A 12,615-nucleotide genomic window follows, 5' to 3' on the forward strand; every position below is an offset into this window, starting at 1 on the left:
CTGTCTCAAAAAACAAACAAACAAACAAAAAGATTGAGCAAGCCATTGGGAGCAAGCCAGTAAGCAGCGCTCCTTCGTGACCTCCACATCAGTTCCTGCCCTTTTGAGTTCCTGCCCTGACTTCCCTCACTGATAGATGGTTACCTGGAAGTATAAACCAAATAAACCCTTTCCTCCCCAAGTTACTTTGGTCACGGTGTTTCCTCACAGCAATAGTAACCCTAACTAAGACACCCCTCATTCAGCTTCTGAGAGGGTTAATTCAGTTATTACCTGCAGCGCCCTCCTAACAGTGCCTGGGATACAGGGAGTGCCCAATGAAGGCTGGAGGCAATTAGACTCAGAGACTGTGACTCGGTTTTATCATGGGGAAGCAGGTGACAGTACAAGGCAGAGAGCTGTGATTCTCAACCACTCCACAGAAAACAGGTAGCGTTGGACAGTTCACAGAACGACCCTCCTGCCAGGCACAGGGGGTGTGCCGGGAATTCTGCTGCTTGGAAGGCTTAGGCAAGAGGAATGGCTTGAGATTGAGGAGAGCTTGGGCTACAGAGTGAGACCATGTATCAGACAGACAGACAGACAGACAGACAGAAAGCCTGTTCCCTAAGAACAAGTCTACAAGAGTGCCTCTTCCAGATGCACTTACTTATTTAGATCGATGTCTTTCCCCAGTTCATGGGCCTCAATCAGCTGCTTGATAATGTCTCCTATAGTCAGCATCATCAGCTCAGCAGGGCTGAGATCTCCTGCAAAGATTTTTCAACAACAGCAAAAATCTCATCAACATTTTTTTACATTTATTCATTTGTAGGTGTGCACATATGCAATTTTAAGTGTGCAGGTCAGGAGTTGGTTCTTTCCTTCCACTACAGGGTTCCTGGCTTGTTGTCGGGCTTGGTGGAAAGTGCCCTTACCACAGAGCCATCTTGCCAGCCCTCGGTACAGATTTAACAATCTCACTTAGTAATTTTCCTTCCAAAATCATCTGAAGAACAGCTCTGGGGGCATCTAGCTTCTAAAACAATTTCAAACATGCCAAACACATAACTCAAGAGCAGGAGACACTAAGTCTCTATTGTTCACAATCCAAACATATCTTTCATATTTTCAATTAATGCCCCCTTCAGAAAACAAACAAACAACCCCACCTTCATGTATGTGAAGCTCCCTAAAGAAGCACAAGACAGAGGATATTGCAGACAGACACAGAAAACAAAAAGGAAGACTACTGTAGAAACAATCATGAACAAAAAGAACCTACCAATCCAGGGAAGGGCCAAAGGAACTAAATGCCCAGCCCTTCACTACAGAGTAGCAATGATGAACACTGGCAAGTGCACAGAGAACATTCAGATGCACTAATTCAATCACAGTGAGGGAGGCGGAGCAGGAATTTGCCTGTCCCATAATGCACTAACTCAATCTTGGAACAGACTGAACAGACACCTGCCTGTTTCATAAAGATGTGTCCAAGGGCTTTGAGCTTTCTTCTCATTATATAGCTCAGGCTGACTTGAATTTGCTATTTGTCCAAGCGGGCCTTGAACTTACGATTTTTCTGCCTCAGCTGACCCAGTGCTGAGCTCATACAGCATGTACCAATTTGCCTGGCCCATCTAAGGCTCTAGCTGCATTTCTAAGGTACCATCTGTAGACCTGCATGATCCTGTCTTGGCAGCCCCCCTTTCTCCACAGAAACAGGAGACGCTGACATGTTTGTCATATCATCTTACAGTCAACCACAAATGGCTCATCCAAGCATGGGCACCGATCCAAGCCAGGACAATCTCAGCTCTTTCTTTTAAGGGTCAGGAGAGCCCATCTTTTAACAGCTGGCGACAGTGGTATGGTATCGTAGCTTGGGTGATAGCAATAAATATGTCTCCTGCCAGCTGGTGTGAAAAAATAAAGAAGTCATGAAAGAAGTGTGGATAAGAAAGCCATGGAAGTTACTGAGACCTTTCATTTAGTCCCATTTGAAACTCACGATAACATTGTAAAGCTGGTATCGTTATCCTGTTTGATAGCTGTTAAAAAAAATGGATCAAGCAAGTTAAGACATCATTGTAAATAGCAAGGTTAAATCTCAGGTCACACTTTTTTCACATACTGTGCACTGTGCACCACACTGACTTAATACAGCAAAGCTAACACAGACAAAACAGTGAGAGCAAAGGACATGTACAGTCAGAGTAAACACTTTGACGGCACGTCTCAGTTCTACAAAGGTGCCTCAGAGGCCGTGGAACAGAGGTGGACTTGGGGTGTGGGGTGAGCAGAAAATGAGGCAGCATCCTGTCAGCTTGCATATTCATGTTCTCATACCCCCATCTGTGTGCATGTGTGTGTGTCAGCCGTGATGTAGGTGCTGGGGTTTGAACCTGGGTCCTCTGGAAGAGCAGTCAGTGCCCTTAACCGCTGAGCCACCTTTCCAGCCCATGTGTGTGTGTTAAAACGATACTAAGTCTGCTTTCATCTTTCTGTGTATAAGACTTCTGCAGAAGACTTCACTGAGGTGGCAGGAGGCTGGGTTGGTAAAAACAAAGATGTGAAAAACTACCGGGGAACATGCAGGATGGACCAATGCCAGCCCTAAGAACAACCTGTTTTGGTGAAAGGAGATCTAACTTGAACACAGGCTGTCTAAACAGGGTTCAATAAGCAGACAGAACACTGGCCACTAGGCAAAGGCATTAAAGGCAACAGTAGACTATACATTCTACTGTATTATACATTCTCAGAATTATACATTCTCAACTCTGTAACTTAAAAAATGAAAGTTTTTAAAGAAAGTGAGGTTATCAATATAAATAAGTCAGAAAGGAAAATAAAGATACATCAATTTAGATGCTAAACAAAAGGCTTTTGAACAGCACATTAAAAATCCGTATGTGAAGACCTGAGTTCGAATCCCAGCACCCATGTTAAAAACTAGGCATACCTACATTAATGCCTATAAACCTAGAATGTGTGAAAGAGGGGGCCACAGAGGACGTGATTCGGGATTACGGCAGGAGGATTGCTGGGGCTTGCCGGGTGCCTAACTCCAAGTTTAGTGACAGATCTTGTCTCAAGGGGGTAAGGTGTAGTGTGACAAAACTCCTCCTCTGGCCTATTCACCCACCCACACGGATGCAAATACCACACACCCGTACACATCCAACAACAAACGTCTACAAGACTCAATGAAAACCTTTACCGCAACAGGCACCAGTGCCTACAGACAAATCTCAGAAGACAGATGTCAGAGTCAACAAAAACAAATGTCCACAAAAAGCAAAAAATGGTTGAGGGAACGAGGGTAAATGCACAAATTTAAGAGGTGATGTCAAAATAAGAACTAAGGTGCTGGTGACAGAGACAAAAGAGTGACCTTGCAGCGATGTAAGATTAAATTAATCTAGTGCATGTTGTGTTTGATGTGACAAGGACACAGGACATGTTGTGTGGGAGGGAAATTCCAGTTAATGCCAAGGAGCAGTGACCAACAACACACTCAGTGTTCATGTGATGCTTCTCCAGGTTACAGGTGCACCATGACCAGTCAGCCCCACGTACTAAGTATAAATTTAGATGACACAACTTCAAAATGATTGGTAAAGGCTCAATACCCAGCTATTATTCTGACAACCAACAAGCATTCTCTGACCAACTGCTCTCAAGGGCAGTACAGAGATAAGAGTGGAATGTTTTAAAAATACTTAAAAAAAAAAAAATGCCTTTAATCTCAGCACTCGGGAGGCAAAGGTAGATGGATCTCTGTGAGTTTGAGGCCAGCCTGGTCTACAGAGTTCCAGGAATGGCGCAAAACTACACAGAGAAACCCTGTCTCAAAACAAAAACAAAAACAAAAACAAACAAACAAAAAAAAAAAAACCACAGGACTTCATTCTACTGGGACGGAGGTGGTGCATGCCTTTAATCCCAGCACTCGGGAGGCAGAGGCAGGCGGATCTCTGTGAGTTCCAGGCCAGCCAGGGCTACAGAGTGAGTTCCAGGAAAGGCACAAAGCTACACAAAGAGAAACCCTGTCTCGAAAAACAAAAAACAAACAAAAAATGACTTCATTCTTCCGGGCAGTGGTGGTGCACGCCCACTGCGCGCCTTTAATCCCAGCACTTGGGAGGCAGAGCCAGGCCAATCTCTGTGAATTCGAGTCCAGCCTGGTCTACAGAGTGAGTTCCAGGACAGGCACCAAAGCTACACAGAGAAACCCTGTCTCAAAAACAAACAACAACAAAATCCCCCCCAAAATACAAAAAAACAAAATGACTTCATTCTGTTGAAAAACCTGCAAAGCATTGCTCCAGGCTACCCCAGAGGTAAAATAAATGGGAGTAAGTTCACGTAAAGCTGTTGCACAAACCGCACGGATAATCCCCACTTTTAGGGACGTACCAACGCCTTTCCTACTTGAAGATTTAAAAACAATCCAAACAAACACGTTCAATCAAGTCGCCACGAATGAAACGGCAAAGCGCTAAACACCACCTCCCACCTTAACTCCGGTAAAGACCTAGTCTTCGAATAACGGTTCCCTTCACCCATCCACACAAAGGACAACACGTAAGTCATTTTGAAAGAGGAATCAGGAGAGGAGACTGGTTCACAAAGCACGCAGATAAAAGGAGGCCAGCCCACCCCAAGTCGAAGCGTTCCGGACAAGGGAGCCGAATCCCGTGGGAATGGGAGACTCGGCCTGCTCTCGCGGGACATCCACCGCCTCCCTTGCCCCTCGTCCCGCTTTTTTTTTTGCACCTTTCCTCTTCTGTCTCATCTCGGCGCGGGGTAGGAGGCTACCGCCACACTACTGTAGTACACACCACGGCTGAAGTTGCCAGCCGCAAAGCAACCCGGGACTGTCGTGAAAGCGCATGGAGCGTACGGCACGGCTCTTCCCAGAAGGCCCTGCGCGCGCGCGGGCCGAGCCCCGCCCAGTCTCGGCGGCGGCGGCGGCTCCGGCGCTCTCGGACTGGAGGGGCCGTGCGTCCCGATCCTCGTGGGTGGGTGGATGGGTGGGTGCGGAGGAATTCTTGGGGATCGGCAAACCGGACCTGGCTAGTACTGACGGGACAGTTTATTTAAAGAAGTCCCCCCCCTCCCCACTCCGAGGAGGCGGGACGGGAGTGCAATGTAGCCAGAGTTCTTAAAGCAAAAGCCTGGGCTCTGAACGTTTCCACCAGCGAGGCTGGGCCACGTGTCACGAGCACAGCCGACCGTGTTGGGAAGAGGAACAGATAAAGGAGACCAGTGGTTCCCCCACCCCCCACCCCCCCACCCCCCACCCCCCCACCCAAGCCTGTCTTTGGGGGTGTTGACATAAGCGTTAGTTTTTAAAGGTTATGGGAGAATTGAAGACAGGAGGCAAGAGGCATGTTTATTTAAACAGCCCTGGGTAAGGTGTGCTCGGGTTGATCATTGTCTCAGTCTTTATTGCTGACGTCCCTCCAGGAGATCCTTCTGGCTCCTACAAGATCATCCATCACTTCATGCTCCAGGGTGCAGCCCTGACATCACTGCTAATGGTCCTTATATGGTCAGGAGTCTGCCCTTCGAGGCTGTGTTTTCTCTGGAATCAAGGTGACTGGCAGGTTTAGGACAATGATTTATTTCTGTACCTTCAGCCAAAGTAAAGGAGACAAATAGACACAAAATGAAGTTACTTATGGGCTCAAGTGGGAGACTCAATGCTTTTTTTCTTTTCTTCCCCCCTCCCCGGCCCTCCCAAAAGAGCATTCAAGTACCTGTTGCAGGAATGTGGATGTGAGTGGCCCCTGCATGGGGGCTTAGGAGCCCAGGCATACATAGAGGGAGCCTGGGTAGAAATCCCACACACCATGAGCATTAGACCTTCACTATGATGAAATCTAAGCTCTGATTTTCCTGAAAGACACTAGGCAAGAATCAGGTATTAGCTTTATTGTGTAGGCTTTGCAGCCTATAGGTTCCCCGAGTCTCAGATGAACGACACATCTTTCTTGCTAACTCGAGAAAACACTGGGTGAGACACCATGTATCCCCATCTGGAGATAGGAGTAATTTGTCTTGAAACCCTTCCATGATCTCCTTTGTCCATGGGCCAGATATTAAGAATTCTTCGCATTAATAAAGGCTGGAAGATGTGATGTTTCCAATTCCTTACTTCCCACTAGAGCTCTGATTTTGGTGCCACCACCACTCTGAAACTGTTCTGGTCAAGATTGAGATTTTTTTCAAATCATCTTAATATCACCCTCCTGTCAACAAAAATGAATTAGCTTCCCTGAAAATATTTTAGGATAGGGGTCCCCACTCTAGAATTTTCTATTATTTTTTTCAGACTCTTGTGGATACCTCTGTCTCATGTCAAGACACTGACTGGTCTTCTGCAGGAGTCACTTGATCCTGTCTCTTTCTGGTGATTCCCCAGAGTTCTGCGGTTTTAGGTATCACCTCTCTGCTCTCAGGTTTATAGTCCAGCCCCAACCTCTTCCCTGTTTGTCATCGTGTTAGATTTTGTTACATTTGTCAATATGTATCTCAAAAAATTAACACGTATAAAACAGAAATCCTCTATGATTGAGTCTATGCTGGCTAGTCTTATGTCAGCTTGACAAACTAGAGTTATCTGAAGGAGAAAATGCCAGTTGAGAAAATGCCTCAGTAAGATCTGGCTGTAAGCAAGCCTGTAGGCTGTTTTCTTAATTACTGATCAATAGGGGAGGGCTCAGCCCATTGAGGGTGGTGCCATCCCTGGGCAGGTGGTCTTGGGTTTTATAAGAAAGCAGGCTGAGCAAACCATGGGAAGCAAGCCAGTAAGCAGCTCCCCTCCATGGCTTCTGCATCAGCTCCTGCCTCCAGATTCCTGCCCTGTTTGAGTTCCTGTTCTGTCTTCCTTTGGTGATGAACTACGATGGGAAATATAAGCCAAATGAATCCTTTCCTCCCTAACTTACTTTGGGTACGGTGTTTCATCTTAGCAATAGAAACCCTCACTAAGACAGACTTCAGTGTCATCAAGGCTTGGGAAGCACTGAATAAGACAAAACATTATTGTGCCTCAAATCAGGGTAGAAAGCCATGGAAGTGGTAAGATGCTGAAAACATTTTTGATGATTTCAGTAGGCCTTCCACTCAGTGTGGAATTATGGGGAAAAAAAGTGAGACATCAAGTGTGAGACCACAGCTTTTGGATCAAGGCAGGGGATGATGTAGTTGTCATTATCCGATATGAGGTGTTTCAGAGGGGCTGGCTTTGATTCTGTTGTATTTGAAATGCCTAGTGAGTGATGAACCATGAAAGAGGTAATATCTTGAGATCCCAGTTGAGAGCTTTAGATGTATGCTGAAGTTTTAAGTTGTGGAACAGGGTAAAAGAAGAGACTGAGGTCTAAGCCCTGGGGTATTCTATTATTAACAGATCAGAGAGAAGACTAGTGACTAACAAGGAGACTGGCCGGGTACATCTAGGAGATGGAAGAAAACCCAGGTTGAGTGTGGAAGACCTAGGAGCCAAGTAAACAGTGTCAAGGAACAGGGTCAGACACTGCTGAGGAGTCGAGGAAATGAGGATTGAGTTGATCAGGATCACTGGGGGACTGCGATGAGAACAGTTTTGGGGGAAGAGGAAGGGTCCCAGCTTGATGGGAGTAGGTTTATGTGATTGCCAGTCTTGGTTATCAACTTGACACAGTTGGAAGAGGGAACTTCATTGAAAAATTGTCTCTATCAGATTGGCCTAGGGGGCATTTTCTTGATGGCTCACTGATGGAAGAGGACCCAGCTCACTTGCATGGTATCATCCTTGAGCAGGTGGGCATAGGTTGTATAAGACAGGTAGCTGAATGGGAGCCTGGGAGCAAGCCAATGGTTTTACTTCCTGCTCAAACTCCGGACCCGCCTTTCCTCATGGTTGGACTGTGACTTAGAAGTGTAAACCAAATGGACTGTTTCCTCCTGAAGTTGCTTTGGTTAGGGTTGGTTATCACAGCAAGAGAACACCAAGTAGGACAGCGTATAATAGATGCATAAGAGAGGAGGGGGGTTTCAGATAACTTGGAGATTTGTTGTGAGGAAGTACAGATAAGTGGGGTAGTAGCTGGTGAGGAATCCGAGGTCAAGGGGGTGATGCAAAATGGCAGTGGATTTGCATTTAGATCCAACGTTGGGGGGTTGAATTTGATGGATTAGGAAGAGGAAATGTTCTACTTAATCCTTGGATTTGCGGGATGGGTGGGAGCTGATGCAGAAGAGAAGACACGTTGTCTTTTGATGGACACTTGGGCAGTTCATCGGCTAATGCTGGAGAGCACAGCAGTGATGGGTGTGGGGTGTTTTCAAATTCTCTTTCATTGGCTTTGATATGTTGATGAGTTCAATGGGAATTCAGCTGTCAGGGTGACCAAACTTCTAACCAGCTTAGCATTCGGGTGTCTAGTGTCATGTGCTAAGGACTGCCATAAAGAACCCAGGTATTTTTAACAGCTCCCCAACTGTTGTGTGATATTTTGTTTGTGTTCTGACAAATAAAGCTTGCCTGGTGATCAGAGGGAGGAGCTAGCCACCAGTTAGCCATAGAGGCCAGGCAGTAGTGGCACACACCTTTAATCCCAGCACATGAGAGGAGGAAGCAGGAAGATCAGGAGTTCAAGGCCACCCCTGGGCTACACAAGGTTGAACCAGTCTAAAAGAGAAACAGAGCTGGGTTGTGGTGGTACATGCCTTTAATCCCAGCACTTGGGAGGTGGAGACAGGATTCATGCTCCCATTCTGTCTGAGGACTCTTAGAGGTGAGTTCCTAGTGGCTGCTTCTCTGCTTCTCTGCCCTTTCAGCTTTCACCCTCCATATCTGACTCCGGGTTTTTCTTGTTAAGACTAATTAGGATCTCGTTCACCCAATTTATTTTAAAGTGACCTAATAGCACTTCTGAATATAGTTAGCCATTGAGACAAGAAAATCGTCAGCAGGGGGCAAGCTAAGCTTGTGTTGTATGCTTGTAAGTGGTCTTGTGATATGTTGGTTTTCTGTTTTGAAATTTATATTGGCCAAAAGTATAAAAATAAAATACAAAAAAACCCAAAGGGGAAAAAGTCTCTGAAATCTATATTGATATTTTAGTATCTTGCTTATGTAGGGAGGACCCATCCTGTCAAAAGTTCAAAGCAGTTTTTGAGATACTCTAAATATTTGTCTTCAATCCTGCCCACGCTAGGATTTTGTCACTTTCTGACCCACATTTTGGACTAAACACACACCTAGAGTCCCTGAGCATTGTCCTAGTAACGGTCAAACTGACACCCAGGGGTAACAGTACACAGATGGAGGTGTACTCAGTCTGATTGACAGGGTAGCCAACCTTCACAAAGGAGGAGCTTTTATTTTCCTCCTTCTCTACTGGGCAGTACTCTAAAAACATTTGTTTTTAAAAACAAGGATCTTGTAAGTTAAGACCCGTCTAGGCTACATAGTGAGACCCTATCTTAAAAGGAAACAAAAATACAATTTTTTCAAAATAAAAGAGATCTAAACTTTAATATCTCAAAAGAATTATGTGAATCTGGTTCTCCACTTTTTTTTTGTCTACAATCAAGCCCAATAGCATTTTATTTTTGATGGAATGTATTTGGGGTTAAGGTTGAGTTTGTGTCAAAATTGGCTTTATTGACCATATCCTTTCTCCACCTCCCTCAGTCTTGCACATTTGGGTATCTGGGAACCAGCACTTTGTCTCTCCTGCCCTGGATCCATCTGGATGGCAGTTACCCCCAGAGAAAGTGTGCTGTGGCAAGATGCTGCAATCTGTTTTGGTAGGAAATGTGGTCAAATCCTGTCTGACTGTGGGAAGACAGCAGGCGGAGGTGCATGATCCCCAGTTCACATGCAATTGAAGTTTAAATGAAAGTAGAAAACAGCTTATCTCCATATTGAGGGAGGAAGTTGGGGTAAATAGAAAATAGAAAACAGCGTATCTCCATATTGAGAGAAGAAGCTAGGGTAAATAGCCTAGTGTGGTTAGTTTCACTTCCGTTGTGCTTATTTTTGTGGCTTTAGGACTGTGATCACCGAGGGCCCTATCTAGTGGGTCCCTGGTGTCTGCACCATCTGTATTGATGTCTCTATTCGCTACTGTTTTACTTGTGGACTCCTGGAACTGAAGCAAAACTGTTTGGGATTTTTTTTTTTTATCTTTTTGCTTTTTATTTTCTGTTCAGCAACATCTGGTAAGTTGTCTTTCTTATGTATTCTGTGCTATGATTTGTGGGATTTTATTTAATAATAGAAGCTTAAAAATGAATAGTTTTAGATGTACAGAAGACTTGAGGAAATAGTTTGTGTAACCTGCCCTCCAATTATCCTGATTATCCTGGAGTGGCACCTTAGTCATGAATGAGTCCATAGTCATGAATGAGCACGAGTGCTAAGGAATGTCTATGTCTAGTGAATGAAGGTTCTGAGTCTATATCCAGGGTCCATATTCTACTGGACCCCATCCAGGACACCGTATCACACTTGGTTGGCAGTTCTGTCTCTATAGGTTCTTCTTGGCTGTCATCTGAGACCTTTCTTGTTTTTTGATGGTATTGACAGTTTTGAAGGGTATTGATCTGGTACTTTGTAAGATTCTCTGCTATTGGCATTTTTCTGACATTTTTTTCATACTTAGATTAGCATTAGGGGTTGGGGGACCACAGAGCTGAAGTCATTCTCACCACACCTCAAGGAAAATAAACAGCATCTCCTTGAGCTGTAACTATTGGTGCTGATTTGGATCACTTGGCTGGGTGGTATTTGCCGAATTACTCCTTTCTCCAATGCCCATATTGTACTCCTCAGAAGAAAGTCAGGACCCAAAATGTCCCCAAGGACATGTGCTTCTGCCCGTGAGGATGGGGTAGCCACACAAATGCTGGAATTCTTCTGTATGGGACACTTGTCTCTTTTCTGTGGACTGACTTTCTCAAAGTGAGTTACAGGTTTCTTACTTTCCACCTTGCTGAGTGAGGCAGGGAGCCTCTTGCTTCTTGAACTGTTCTGCTCAGTGAACTCCAGGCTAGGCCGCCTGGGAGCTTCCAGCTGAGTCTCCCGTCTCCACCTTGCACCTCTCTGTAAGAGTGCCAGAACTGGAGACATGTTCTGAGGGTGGAACTTGCTGCAGGCGTGTGTGGCAAACAGGTTACTGCTGAGGCATCTCCTTGGCACAAGATGAGTTATTTCGTAAGAGAAAACGAATTTCATCTTTTTGTTTGTGTGAGTGAATGTTAAGGCCTTATGAATACCAATACACTAGAAACGGGAAGAATAAAAATTTAATTTGATTTTAAAAGATGATACATTTTAGGTAATCCAGACCATTCCTCACAAAATAAAACAGCCAAGGCAGGCGCTGTTGGGGTCATATGGGTTCATGACAAGGAGAAACGTTTCATCTCATTACTGGGACGAGCTTGGGAAAGGAAAACCAAAGGTTGAATTTTGTTTCATCAGAATCGGATGATATCTGCTTAACTCCTCACGTATTCACCTAGGGGGAACACTGGCAGCAAACCATGTCACCCCATCCCCTTTCTGCCTCTGACCGGCAGGTGACACTGGACACACTGGCTGATGGCTTAAGTGACAACATCTTTTCCTCCAGGCATTTGAAGGTTTGGCTTGAGAGCTCATGTCATTTAACTGCTCTTGACCCTGCTGTGACCTTACTGTGTGACTCTCTGTGTTTCAGAGTGCGTATCCGTAAACTAAAAGCCCTGATACTCTTTCTTTAACTCCGCTCTCCACAGCCGTTCCCCGCTAGGGATCATGAGTCTGCGTCACTTCTCCCACGACAGACAAAAGAAAGGGAGGGTAAGAGAGAGGCAAGAACAACTGTCGGTTATTTAACAGGAAACCAGCAGCAGACAGCCATCCCTTGACTGGCATAACCTGCAGTGCATCATTTAAAAGATGCTATTCTTGGGCTCAGGGCATGTAAATAAGCCCTAAAAGCGAAACGGGAGGGTTGGCCGCGCAGCTGAAACACAGGTGGAATGAGCTGTGCTCTTGCGACTGCTTTGGATTGGTTCTTCACAGAAACCAATCCGAGTCCCCCCACCATACCCCAGCATTATTACCTCCTTATTACCTCCCCCTGTGGGGAAGTGAATTCTGGCATCAGCTGAGAACAGTTTTTTTTTTCTTTTTCTTTCTTTCTTTTTTTTTTTTTTTAAAGATTTATTTCTTTTTACTATGTATACAGTGTTCTGCCTGTAGGCCAGAAGAGGGCGTCAGATCTCATTACAGATGGTTGTGAGCCACCATGTGGTTGCTGGAGAATTGAACTCAGAACCTCTGGGAGAATAGCCAGTGCTCTTAACCTCTGAGCCATCTCTCCATCCCCCCCCCCCCCAGGGGCGGGCATTGTCTTTAAGACTGTGAACTCAGGACTGAGTCCATCTCAGACATGCTACTCCACTCCTCGGAGCCCTAATGACTGTTACGCTGCTGGTGGCATTGCAGAACGAGGATTGTCATCCTTTTAGCGACGTCTCTTTACACCAGAGAACACACCGTCTGCTTACAGATGGGAAACCCAAGCCCCAGAGTGGCAAGGTGACTGGGGGGAAGCCCCACAGCTCCACGGCCCTTTTGGTTGG

The 12,615-nt window shown here is 45.5% G+C and overlaps 2 protein-coding genes across 5 annotated transcripts in view; one reads left to right on the forward strand and one right to left on the reverse strand.

The window, feature by feature from the left end:
- Elp3 (elongator acetyltransferase complex subunit 3) overlaps positions 1–4,910 on the reverse strand; it is a 67,417-nt gene extending 62,507 nt beyond the window's left edge. Inside the window, exons 1-2 of one of the 2 annotated variants that reach the window (XM_006988782.4) lie at positions 4,762–4,910; positions 650–749 (exon numbers count right to left, since the gene is read on the reverse strand). In XM_006988782.4, coding sequence (XP_006988844.1) covers positions 650–749; positions 4,762–4,780 — 119 coding nt within the window. In that variant the 5' untranslated portion in view covers positions 4,781–4,910. Of the gene's footprint in view, positions 1–649; positions 750–4,644 lie in introns of both variants that reach the window. The other variant, XM_006988780.4, reaches the window with a different exon arrangement.
- A 3-nt stretch (positions 4,911–4,913) lies between these two features.
- Nuggc (nuclear GTPase, germinal center associated) overlaps positions 4,914–12,615 on the forward strand; it is a 52,661-nt gene continuing 44,959 nt past the window's right edge. Inside the window, exons 1-4 of one of the 3 annotated variants that reach the window (XM_076545227.1) lie at positions 4,914–5,006; positions 5,455–5,583; positions 6,323–6,428; positions 10,034–10,203. The gene's annotated coding sequence lies outside the window, so the exon portion shown is untranslated. The remainder of the gene's footprint in view (positions 5,007–5,454; positions 5,584–6,322; positions 6,429–10,033; positions 10,204–12,615) is intronic. The other 2 variants (XM_006988778.3, XM_076545229.1) reach the window with 2 other exon arrangements.

This window comes from Peromyscus maniculatus, chromosome 9 (genome assembly GCF_049852395.1).
Source record: "Peromyscus maniculatus bairdii isolate BWxNUB_F1_BW_parent chromosome 9, HU_Pman_BW_mat_3.1, whole genome shotgun sequence".
Classification (NCBI taxonomy): Eukaryota; Metazoa; Chordata; class Mammalia; order Rodentia; family Cricetidae; genus Peromyscus; species Peromyscus maniculatus.